General features: G+C 33.3%; 1 protein-coding gene across 1 annotated transcript in view; it reads right to left on the bottom strand.

Annotated features, from left to right (window-relative positions):
- The window catches only part of LOC308657319 (rho GTPase-activating protein 29-like), a gene marked incomplete at its 3' end in the record, with an annotated part of 85,903 nt that overhangs the window by 19,021 nt on the left and 53,401 nt on the right, over positions 1-13,481 (bottom strand). Inside the window, exons 15-16 of the mRNA XM_081308883.1 lie at positions 5,487-5,644; positions 4,792-4,949 (exon numbers count right to left, since the gene is read on the bottom strand). Coding sequence (XP_081165009.1) covers positions 4,792-4,949; positions 5,487-5,644 — 316 coding nt within the window. The remainder of the gene's footprint in view (positions 1-4,791; positions 4,950-5,486; positions 5,645-13,481) is intronic.

Here is a 13,481-nt window from a genome sequence, read left to right as displayed (position 1 = left end):
TTCATTTGATAGAGTATTCTGGGTTCAGTCCCCAGTACCAGGAAAAAAAATATTAAAAAAAAAGAATCAGCATATTTATACTTAATAATATTAACATGCCCTTTACACAGCATTATAAATGCTATAAATGTTTCAAAGAAATACAATTACATGAGGCAAGTATGCTAGAATTATTTACATTAAGGATAAAGCTCCTCTTTATTCATTATAAAATTACAGGCAATCTAGCTTATTATATTTTAATATTATATTGGTATTACAGGTATCAAATGTACAAAATTAATTTATGAGAGTCTAATTTGAGTCACTAAGGTAACTGACTTTACTTTTATATCCTTCAACACCCAAAACATTCCTTATTCTCAAGAAGTACACTGAATCTGCTCTTCCTGCTTGGTTTCTTATACTCTTTCTTTCAAAGGAGATTTCTCAGACTTTCTCAGTCATGCTTCCTTTTAACAGTAAGTCATTATACTGGGTTCATGAAAGAAGACCAGACCTAGCCTGCTATTTTAATACCATGCCAATACATCTCAGATCTACTAATTTTGTTGCTATTTGTGTGTGTGTGTGTGCTTGTAGTGCTAGGAATTGAACCTATGACCTTGTGCATGCTAAGCAAGTACTCTACCACTAAACTGTTATTCCTAACCCTGCCACTTATTCTTCTATTTGTATTTCAGATAGCTGATTAGTACATTTTTAACTAATATTTGAACATAATTACTGGGATATATTTAAGTTACTGTGTGATGCTTTTGTTTATTACACAGCAAAGTAATTATTCTTTAAAATTATACTATCTTTCAGATCTTATGAGATGCTACTACTTCAGCTAGTTTAATGGGTTTTCATTCAGGCTAATACAATATAATACCAGCTTCTAAAGTGGCTCTCTTTCATCTAAATCATCTGCAGAAGGCATGGTTCTACTGAATGGAGTTTGTGGGAGTTTTTGATGAAAGTCTCCTAAAAGAAAATTGTTGATACCATTGCCTGGCTATTTATTTTAGAACAGAAAGGGGAAATGACAATATTTTTGGAATTATGCAAGTCACACTATTTTATTAGCTTCAATCCAAAAATTTGCTTTCATTCTTATACTCTAGATAACAGGGAATTATGATGCTCATTCCTTCTTGGGAACAAAAGGAATTTAACTAAATTTATCTGACTTTTCCAAATGAATTTAAAACTTAGGATCATATATTCCTATGAGAACTTATTGCCAACTTCTGATAGAAAGTATTAGAGGTTGTAAGCTTCACAAAGGTAGTATCTAGGGGCTGGAGTTGTGGCTCAGTGGTAGAGCACTTGCCTAGCATGTCCAAGGCTCTGGGTTTGATCCTCAGCACCACATAAAAATAAATAAATAAAATAAAAGTATAAAAAAGGTAGTATCTTATATTCATGTTCTATATCTAATATCTGACAGAGTGGCTAGCAAAATAGTAAAGTTGTCATTAAATGTTTATTAAATTATTAATAAATGTACACAATACAATCTAAGGCCTTCTAAAATATACAAAAATTATTTGATCCCGATAATCCAATAGTAAAATTAAATTATGTTATTAGTAAATCAGGAGATAGGAAACAGGGAGAACCTAGGGATCTCTAGCCAAAAGCTGAAATCACAAGTTCAAACTATGTCACAGGACACTACTATGTATATATCAAAGCATGTTTGGAAGTTGAATGACTAGCAGAGATTTACTCTGCTGAAATTATAAACAAGTCTACAACTGAGTAAAGAATTCACTTTAACTCAAGGTCTTTAAGCAATCTTAGCTTCAGTTAGTAACACTTTTCATAAATGATTTTAAGCAACACCTTCTCCTCAAAAGGATTATTCTGTTCAATATGCTCACAGGTGGGTGTCTATTTTTTACTTTGAATGTGTTCCCAATGACTAAAAAATCACAAGTTCACATGTTCCATTTTAGAACTATTCTAATTATAAAACAGTTCCCTTATATTATTGAACAAAAATCTGACTCTGTATGAATCTCAGTCTTTGGACATATTTTTTTTTCTCACAGGGGCAAACAAGAACTCTAATTCATTTCATTCCATGTCCTTAAGTTTCTTTCCTCAAGTAAGGCATCCCTCAGTCTCACCCATTTATCATGAGATAGAAATTCCAAATTTTTGTCTTCATCACATGACATCTACAAGATTGCAAATGGGTTAAGGGTTGCTCTAGATTAGGTCTTAATTTCTGGCACTACCTAGAATATTCAGTTAAATATTTAGGCTCCAGAGTGTCCCTTGAATAGAGGTACTGGGAAATGAGAAAGTGGCACCTGTTAATTAATATACAAACCCCAGTGCTGCATGGCAAAAATTCTAACTTTAAATACAAGACATTAATCTGAATGTATAAAACTGTGCAATATGTAAAATACTTTAAAAATGGCTTTGGAATTTGATGAGGTCAAACCCTAAAACATCCCCATCATGAGTCTAGAAGGAAGGCAGATAGCCAGAAAGGACTATAGCAGTCTTTGGTAGAAGAATGTGGAAGCAAGAATCTCCTGGCTTTAAATGCTACTTCTCCTGCTAGCTATAAAACCCATGGTGAATTATCCTCTTTGATATTACTAAGAGGGAGTTCAAAACATTTGCTCTACAAGTATTTTGAGACTATTTATATCATGGTACCTTAAAGCACATTTGTAAAAAAAATAGCAATAATCAATCATAGGCTCAAGGATTGGCATAATGGAATTGTTTATTATAGCAATTACTGCAAAACAATTCAAAAGATCAATCATGATATTCAAGTTCATGGACTAGAATACAGTAGTAAAAATAAGGCCAACTATTCACATTAACATAACATGCATGAATTAAGTCACAAAATAGTATGATTGAATTTGAACAACATCCAGAAGAGGTCAAAACTCTACTACATATAGGTACTAAAAACATTTGAAATATCTACAGAATGATTTTAAAAATAGTCAGGATAATGGTTTATGGGAGCTAAAGCAGTGTTATCAAGAAGGAGTACCCAGGGTGCTTCCAATGTCCTAATATTTTTATTGAGGGTCTGTTTTATTCTCTTTCTTTAATCTGTACATATATATGTATATTCTCATCTATATTTGAGACACTTCATTATAAAAATAAGTTAGTTATAAATATTCCCCAAATGATTATTTTAATAATTTCATTGAATTTTACTGATAGACTTAAATATTTATGTACCTGGACTTATAAATTCTGAATCCAAGGATCCAGATTCACTGCTCCCTCCAGTACTCTAAGTCACTAAACATCCCAAATGTCCATGATCTTATGAAAGAAGAATCTTTTTTTTTTTTTTTGCGGGGTGGGGGGGGGGGCAGGGGTTGCTGGGGATTGAACTCATGGCCTTGTGCACGTGAGGCAACCACTCTACCAACTGACCTATATCCCCAGCACCACAGATGCCCTTCAACAGATGAATGGATAAAGAAACTGTGGTATACGTACACAATGGAATATTACTCGGCATTAAAAGAGAATAAAATTATGGCATTTGCAGGTAAATGGATGGAGATGGAGAATATCATGCTAAGCAAAGTAAGCCAACCCCAAAAATCCAAAGGCGAAATATTCTGATAAGTGGACGCTGATCCATGGAGGTGGATGGGTGTGGGGGACAGATGGGAAAAATGAAGGAACTTTCATTGGGCCAAGGGGAGGGTGAAGGGGAAGGGGCATGGAGACAGGAAAAATGATGGAATGAGATGGACATCATTACCCTAGGTACATGTATGACTGCACATATGGTGCAACACTACATAGTATACAACCAGAGAAATGAAAAGTTGTGCTGCAATTGTGTACAATGAATCAAAATGCATTCTGCTGTCATATATTCTAAAAAGAACCATCTTTGGGCTGGGTTGGGGCTCAGTGGTAGTGCACTTGCCTGGCATGTGTGAGGCACGGGTTCAATTCTCAGCACCATGTATAAATAAATAAAATAAAGGTCTGTCAACAACTAAAAAAATATTTTTAAAAATGAACCACTTTTAAGAAAAGAATATTTAAAGTCAAAACTTAGCTAACAGGTAGATTTCATAAGGTAAAATACTGACATTACATAAAACGAGACAATTCAGATTTGTTTAACAATGACCAATTATGGACTTTAAGGCAGGCATGGTGGTTACAATCATGACTAGGTCTCACAGAGTTACATTATAAAGCCTGGTTTTCTGGTTCTAGAGCTCCAGTTCATTTAATGACCAATGAACAATTTGCTCTTTCATAAACCTGTATTCTCTTCAGAGTGAAAAACACATGTTGGGGGCTAGGGTTGTAGCTCAGAGTTAGAGCACTCTCCTAGCACGCATGAGAAACTGGGTTCGATCCTCAGCACCACATAAAAATAAATAAAATAAAGCTATTGTGTCCAACTACAAATGAACAATAAATATTTTAAAAAGAAATAAAGAGGGGCTGGGGATGTGGCTCAAGCGGTAGCGCGCTCGCCTGGCATGCGTGCGGCCCGGGTTCGATCCTCAGCACCACATACAAACAAAGATGTTGTGTCCGCCGAGAACTAAAAAAAAATAAATATTAAAAATTCTCTCACTCTCTCTCTCTCTCTCTCTCTCTCTCTCTCTCTCTCTCTCTCTCTCTCCTCTCTCACTCTCTCTAAAAAGAAAGAAAGAAAGAAAGAAAGAAAGAAAGAAAGAAAGAAAGAAAGAAAGAAAGAAAGACACCTGTTAGATCTCCATTGTTAGAGTGATTATAACCAGTGATTTGAAAAAAATTAACCTTCAAGTGAATCACCTGGGAGATCTTGTTCAAATGCAAAGTCTGGATTGAAACTCAATCTGTCCTCTTCAATTTTATTACAACTGTCAGGAAGGCATACAACATCCTTTAAAGAGTGAGAAGGGCCACATCTGGATATCTGGGAACTATTTGTTAATGGTTTATTTACATTCCTAAGAAAAAGCAAATAAAGCTCAGCACTAACAATAAATCTACTTTGTACTATAGTCAGAAAAATTTGTTGATTTAATAAATGTAGAATAATTAACTAAATATAATGAACAAACTGTTACATGGTTCAGCTTCTTTAAGGAGATATGGATAAAACTTTTCACAGTTAAAACATTGATAGAAATAGCAATAGTCAGTAATTCATGTTATGATTAAACTTTTGTAGTATCATCTCAGTAGAAAATGTAGGTTAAATTTTGTGGACATTCAAAATGTGTATGATTGTCATTTGCCATGCCCAAAGGATTTTTAAGTCTCACAGAAGTGAGGTCAGTATCAAAATGGAAAGCTTTACTCTCAAGTGAGTTACATCTATTCATTGAATGGACTTACTAAGAAACCACAAAATAATACAAATACAATTTTTCAGAAATTTTTAAAGTTAATTCTATCAATATTAGAAAATATACCTCTTTATACCACATAGGAACTTAGTAAATGTTTTATTTCTAGAAATTCATCTATATATTAATTCTTACCCATCAACTTTTTCTTCTTCAGTTGACTTTGTAGCCTTCACAAATTCACTGTACTCTTGGCCTGGATCATAAAGTTTGGCACTATCACAGGGAAAGTCTAAACTGTTTGCAAGGGATGCAGCCTGCAAGTGCTGCATCTGGAACAGATTAACGGTTACCTATCATCACAGACACAAAAGGCAGAAAAGACTTGTGATATACAGAATGTATTATAAATAAATGTACGTTGACTTCAATGAATGAACCAATAAAAAAGGGCACACAAGTGAAACAGCTCTGAATACCACTGTACACATGGTATATTGCCCAATATTATGAAAGATAAAGATTGTAAACTAAAAGAGAAGTTTGAATCTAATATCTAGGTGTGCTCATTTGCTACAAAACTGTTTTTAAACTGTAAAGTTTAAAAAATACAAGCCAAGTCCCTGGTGGTTCACAATTTGAGGATCCATAGCTCTGTACCCTGATGGTCTGACCACACTGCCTAAACTTACTTGCATGACCATGATTTATAACCAGTGATTTGAAAAAATTAACCTTCAAGTGAATCACTTGGGAGATCTTGTTCAAATTCGAAGTCTGGATTGAAACCCAAGATTCTACATTCCTTATAGGCTCAAGTAATGGCAATGTGACTAGTTCAAAGACCTTATTTTTAGAGGAAAGGCTTTCTAGAATTTTATTTCTGCATCAGTTCAAAGGAGACCAAAGAATTATATTGTTCTAATATGATTATGTGCAAATAAATAACTTAATGTAGACAATCAGTTTAATATACTGGTATATAAATACTTAATCTTAAATATCATTAACTATTTATTATTTGAGGTGAAAGGATTTTTGTGAAAGGTAAACAGCCTAAATGACTTACAAGGTAATTTCAAATCCTGGGATTTTATAATCCTATTCAATTATTTTATACTTCTGTAAGCTATAACATTAATTAATCAAAATTTGGTAAATGAGAACTGGGGCTATAGCTCAGTGGCAGAGCACTTGCTTAGCATGTATGAGGCACTGGGTTCAATCCTTAGCACTACATAAAAAATAAAATAAAATAAAGGCACACTGTCCATCTATAACTATAAGGATTTTTTTTAATTTGGTAAATGAATGAAACACAATTTTAAAAACCCAGAACATTTTAACGGTTTCTGATTCAGATGCAGTAATCTCACTACCCCTTGGTCTATATTGAATTTGCTCAAAAACCCTGGTCAGAATGCACAAATCAGCTATCTAAGAACTCTGAAAAGAAAATGGTGGCATTTAGAAAGTAGCAAATAAACCACAATTCAATCCTGCCCCCACCCCAATCACATATCCAGCCTAGACTTGGCCCCTACTCAAAAACAGCTTGAGTCCCAAAAGTGTAAACAGGGTATGGACAGAAAGATCTCCAAGAGAGATCTTCTCTTGTCCAAGGAACAAAAAAAGGGCATGGAGTAGCAAATATGACTAAAAGAGTAGGTCATAACCTGGTTTCTTTGGTGGGTTTATTTTCTCTCCTGCCCCAGTGCCCAAACAAGCATAAACCCCTAAGATGCAATCCTGTCCTGTGGCAGCAGGTGATGTGAGTAGAAGTGGAACAGAAACTTCCAAGGGAATCCTTTATGACAAGATGAATTGTACTCCAATGAGTGAGTGGATTTGAAATTCTTCTTGTTTTTTTCTTTATTCTCCCCTTATTTAATGACTGAGAATTGATGCCCCTGGCTCCCTGGAGCATAGCAGAGTAGGCAGGTACATTTTAGTTTCCCAGTTAGAAGACTAAGAGGAAGGCACACAGGAGGTGAAGCGTGAATCTAACTAGATCAAATTCTGTTCAACTTAAAAAAAATGAACGTTCAATTCAGGTTATAAACAGGATAAAAAGGTCACAGAAAGTATTACTGAAAATGTGTTGGATATCATTTAATGCTACTCGTCACACAAAGAACCAGGAAAATCTCAACTACTCACAAGGGAAAAGACAGTGAACAGACATCAACACTGCAGTGACTCAGATGGTGCAATTATCAGATGAAGACTCTAAAGCTGCTATGATAACATGGTCAACAAGTGAGGACAATCAATCTTGAAACCTGAACAGAAGTCTCAGCAGTGAAACAGAAGATCCAAAAAAGAAACGAAAGGGATTTTTTTCTACTAAAATTTTTATTAAAGGATAGGAAAATAAAGTCAGTGAACTTGAGACAGATACATAGGACAGTAAAGATGCCCCTCAACTTATAATTACTTCCTGAAAAATCCACCCTAAGTTGAAAATATACTTAAAACCCACTGTAAAGTTGTAAAATCTTAGGCTGAACCATAGTAAGTTGGGTACTGTCTGTAAAAACAGTTAAAGGGGAAAAGATTGGAGAAAAAAAATAGGATCAGCCAGAACTGTGAGAGCATCTGAGACACCTGAGTTTTAGAGAAGAGAAAGAAAGTGCTACAAACAAAAATATTTGAAAAAAAAAAAACATAGCTGAAACCTTGTCAAAATTTGCAATGATCAAATGTGTAGATTCAAGAAATTCAGTGAATCCAAAACAGGAAAAACTCAGCAAAATCCATGTATAAAGATATCTTAGCCAAACTGCTTAAAGGCAAACACAGAGAGAATCAAACCTTGGAAGCAGGGTTGGGGATGTGGCTCAAGTGGTAACGCACTTGCCTGGCATGCGCAGGGCGCTGGGTTCGATCCTTAGCATCACATAAAAATAAAATACCCATGTTGTGTCTACTGAAAACTAAAAAATAAATATTAAAAAAATTCTCTCTCTAAAAAAAAACCTTGGAAGCAGCCAAAGAAAAGCAACACAAACCATATAAGGAACAATGACACAACTGACTATGGATTTCTTCTGAGAAACCATGGAGGCCAGAAGGCAGTGAAACAACATTTTTAAAGTGGTGGGGGAAAAAAACAACAACTGAATTGTGTATTTATAACTCAATATACAGTGAAAATGTTCTTTAGAATTAAGGACAACATGAAGGTATTCTTAAATGAAGGGTAATTTAAAAAGTTGTGACCAGCAGACTTGCTATGAAAGAAATGGTAAGGAAAGTTCTGTTTACAGAAGAAAAACATTACCAGACAGAAGATGGAACTACAGGAATGAAAGGGAAATAAACAGAATGGAAAGTATCTGGACAAATATCATATACTACTTTCCTTCTCTTCTTTATAATACATATGACTTTTAAGCAAAAAAAAAATTAAGATGGCCTGGTGAGATCTTTAATGTATAAACACATATCAACCACAATCCTCAATGGTTAAGGGGACTTACATAGTGGAAAGGCTTCTACATTCTACCTGAAGTGGTAAAATATTAGTTCTCAGCGAACTGTGAAAAATTACAGACAGTTATCCCTCAGTATCCATCTGGGAGGGTTTAAGGTTACCCCTCAGATACCCAAATCTCAGATGCTCAAACCCCTTATATAAAATGGTATAGGTTTGTGTATAATCTATGCATACTCTCCAAATACTTTAAAGAAGATTTGTAGATCACTTATAGTATATAATACAACGCAAATGCTACGTAAATTGTTCTTATACTATATTGTTTAGAGAATGATATAAAGAAAGTCTTTTTATGTTCTACAGTATAGATGTGATTTTTTTTTCTGAATCCATGGATGTGGAATCTATACATACAGAGGATCATATTCACATAAAAATACTGCAATTCTTAAATCAAAACTAAGATATCATCTCACTACAGTTAGAATGGCAGCTATTATGAAGACAAACAACAATAAGTATTGGCGAGGATGTGGGGGAAAAGGCACACTAATACATTGTTGGTGGGACTGCAAATTGGTGCAGCCAATATGAAAAGCAGTATGGAGATTCCTTGGAAAATTGGGAATGGAACCACCATTTGACTCAGCTATCCCTCTCCTCAGTCTATACCCAAAGGACTTTAAAACAGCATACTACAGGGACACAGCCACATCAGTGTTTATAGCAGCACAATTCACAATAGCTAAACTGTGGAACCAACCTAAATGTCCTTCAGTAGATGAATGGATTAAAAAATGTGGCATATATACACAATGGAATATTACTCAGCAATAAAAGAGAATAAAATCAAGACATTTTCAGGTAAATTGATGCAGCTGAAGAAGATAATGCTAAATGAAGTTAGCCAATCCCAAAAAAACAAATGGCGAAAGTTTTCTCTGACATAAAGTGACTGACTTGTAGTCGGGTAGGGAGAGGGAGCATGGGAGAAATAGATGAACTCTAGATAGGGCAGAGTGGTGGGAGGGGAAGGGAGAGAGCATGGGGTTAGCAATGATGGTGGAATGTGATGGACATCATTATCCAAAGTACATGTATGAAGACATGAATTGGTGTGAACATACTTTATATACAATCAGAAATATAAAAAATTGTGTTCTATATGTGTAATAAGAATTGTGATTCATTCCGCTATCATGTATTTAAAAATAAAAGCAATTAAAAAACAAATACCGCAATTCCTAGTATAACCAACTAAAGTATATATGTGTACAATAAGATATAATAAAAACCCAATAGGTAAATTAAAAGGACAAAACGTAGATGCACATTTTAAGTTAAAATGTAATTCTGATAAATGACTAAATTAAATGAATAATTTAAAAAATGTAGTTCCAGAAAATTATCAATTCAACCAACAGAAGACAGCAAAAGGGAAATAGATTAAGGAAATATAAGGTATAAACAGGAAAGAAATTAAAAGGACCTACATATGAACATATATTTAAATTAAATATAAATGGACTAAGCACTTAAGAAAGTATACACTAACTATAGTCTATAAAACAAACTTACTTTAAATATAATGATAAAGTTAAAAATGAAAAAATGGAAAAAGATATATCACTTTCAAAAGAAAATTGAAATAACTCTATCAATATTACATAAATTAGTCTAAAAAGCAAGGAAATTTACCAGGACAAGTAGACATTTCATAAAGATAAAAGGATTGATTTATCAAGATCATATAACCATTGTTAATATGGAAGTAACCAACAACATAGCTCAAAACACATAAAAACTGAAGGAATTAAAAATACACAATATGTTCAAGTCTTCAAACTCTTTTCTCAGCAATTGATGGACAGATATATTTAAAAGTAATCAAGAATACACAAGAAATAAATTACACTATAAACCAAGAGGAACTGACACTCATGAAACACTCCAGTCAACAATAGAATGTGCATTCTTTTCAAGTACACATGTGGAATATTTATTATTAATCTTTTAAAAGAAACAGTTTTTAATTTCACTGATTTTTCTTTTCCTTTTTCAGTTCATTGACTTTTCTACTTTTTAATCTTTGTTTGTTTTTGACTCAATCCTGAGTCATAAAACAAACCAAAACAAAGTTAAAAGAACTGAAATCATGAAAAGTATTTCTTCCACCATAATGAAATTAAACAGGAAATCGGTATCAGAAAAATACTGATTTTTCTGGAAATCAGTATCCAGAGAAATCCTCAATTACTTGAAAAATTAAACAACAAACTTTACATTATCCTTACACTGAAAATTAAGTCTTAAGGGAAATTAGAAAATAATTTGAACTAAACAAAAATGGGAAATTACATTTCAAATTTTATGAGATTCAGTTAAACAATGATATAGAACAAGTTAAAGCATTAAATATTTTTACTAGAAAATCAAAAAAGTCTCAATAAACAACGTAAGCTCCTATCTTTAAGAAACTTAAAAAAGGTAAAACAAACCCAAAGCAAATAGAAATAAAGAATAAAAATCAGAAATCAATAAAACATAAAAGAAAAATCAATGCAAATAAAAATTGTTTTTAAAACAATTTTTTGAAAATATAAATAAAGTTTATAAACGTGGAGCCAGATTAACCAGAGAGAAAACCTGCCAGTGCATAAGAGGGGAGATAAGAGAGCAGATACAAATGATCTATATCAGAAACAAAAGAGGAGAGATCACTACAACTTACAGAGAGAATAAGAGGATAAGGAAATATAACAACCTATGCACATAAATTCAGCAATTTAAGATGATAAGGCCCAATTCCAGGTAAGTCACAAACTACCAAAATTCACCTAAGAAAAAATAATTAACTTGAATAGTATTTTATCAACAGAAGTTGAATATGTAGTTTAAAAAAAAAAAAAAAACCTTCCTAAAAAGAAAATCCCAAGCCCAGATACTTTCACCAGGGAATAGTACCAAACATCTAAACAGGAAATAACACATATTTAATACAAACTATTCTAGAAAACAGAACAGGAGGGAACAAGTCTCAACTCATTTATTTTATGAAACAGGAATTACCCTAAACTAAAACCAAACAAAAATGGAAAACAATGCACGGCAGAGATTCATCTCCAGGTAGGTAAGAACTCAAAAAACTTAACACCAGGGGCTAGGGTTGTGGCTCATTGGTAGAGTACTTACTTGCCTTACAGGTGTGAGGCACTGTGTTCGATACTCAGCACCGCGTATAAATAAATAAAATAAAGGCCCATTGACAACTAAAAAAATTTTTTTTAAAAAAGAAACAAAACTTAACACCAAAAAAACAAATAACCGAATCAATAAATGGACTAAGGAACTGAACAGACACCTTACAGAAAAATAAATACAATAGATCAACAAATACATGAAAAAATGTTCAACATCTCTAGCAATTAGAGAAATGCAAATCAAAACTACTACATTCTGCTGTCGTTTATGTTTTTAAAAAAAATCAATAAAAAATTTACTCTTAAGATTTCATTTCATTCTAGTCAGAATGACAATTATCAAGAACACAAGCAACAATATGGGCTGGCGTTATGGTTCAGTGGTAGAGTGCTTGCCTTGCATGCGGAAATGGGGCCACTGGGTTCAAGTCTCAGCACCACATAAATAAATGAATAAAATAAAGGTATTAAGTCTACCTACAACTAAAAAAAATACAAGCAACAATAAATGTTGGTGAGAATGTGGGAAAAAGGTATACTCATACATTGCCAGTGGGACTGCAAATTGGCAACCATTGTGGAAAGTAGTATGGAGATTCCTCAGAAAATGTGCAATGGAACCACCATTTGACCCAGCTATCCCACTCCGCAGTTTATACTCAAAGGTCTTAAAATCAGCATACTATAGTGATGCAGCCACATCCATGTTTATAGCAGCTCAACTCACAGTAGCTAAACTATGGAACCAACTTAGGTTGGTTCAACAGATGAATGGATAAAGAAAATGTGGTATATAATATGCAATGGAATATTACTCAGACTTAAAGAATAAAATGATGGTATTTCCTGGTAAATGGATGGAACTGGAGAATATCATGCTAAGTGAAATAAGCCAATCCCACCAAGCCAAAGACCAAATATTTTCTCTGATATGTGATGCTAATTCACAATAAGGGGAGGGAGCTAGGGAAGAAGAGAGTTACTTTAGGTAAAGTGGAGTGAAAGGAGGGGAGGGGGTATGAGGGTAGGAAGAACCGTAAAATGAATTGGACATTATTACCCTATGTGCATATATGACTACACAACCAGTGTGATTCTACATCATGTACAACCACAAGAATGAGAAATTATATTCCACTTATATATAATGTGTCAAAGTGCATTCTACTGTCATGTATAATTAATTAGAACAAATTTTTAAAAAGAAAAAAAGATATAACAATATATTTTAATATCTTTTAATATAATAAGATATTAGTAAGTGAATCCAACTATATATAAGAGGAATAATACATGACAAACAAGAGGAGCTAATCCCAGGGTAAGATCAACACTCAAATAACAATTTAATTTACCACATTAATGGGCTAAAGAAGATAGACCACATGATTATATCAAATGATATAGAAAAATATTTTATAAATTCAAATACTTATTAATGATAAAACTCTCAGCAGACTAGTAAAAAAGAAATTTCTTAATCAGATTGAAGGATATCTTCAAATATCTTACAGGTATCATCATATTTAATGGTGAAAGACTTAATATTTT

Source organism: Spermophilus citellus (assembly GCF_964194105.1).
Source record: "Spermophilus citellus genome assembly, chromosome: 9".
Classification (NCBI taxonomy): Eukaryota; Metazoa; Chordata; class Mammalia; order Rodentia; family Sciuridae; genus Spermophilus; species Spermophilus citellus.
The sequence above is the reverse complement of the archived record's forward strand: the minus strand, read 5'-3'. Positions and strand labels throughout refer to the sequence as shown.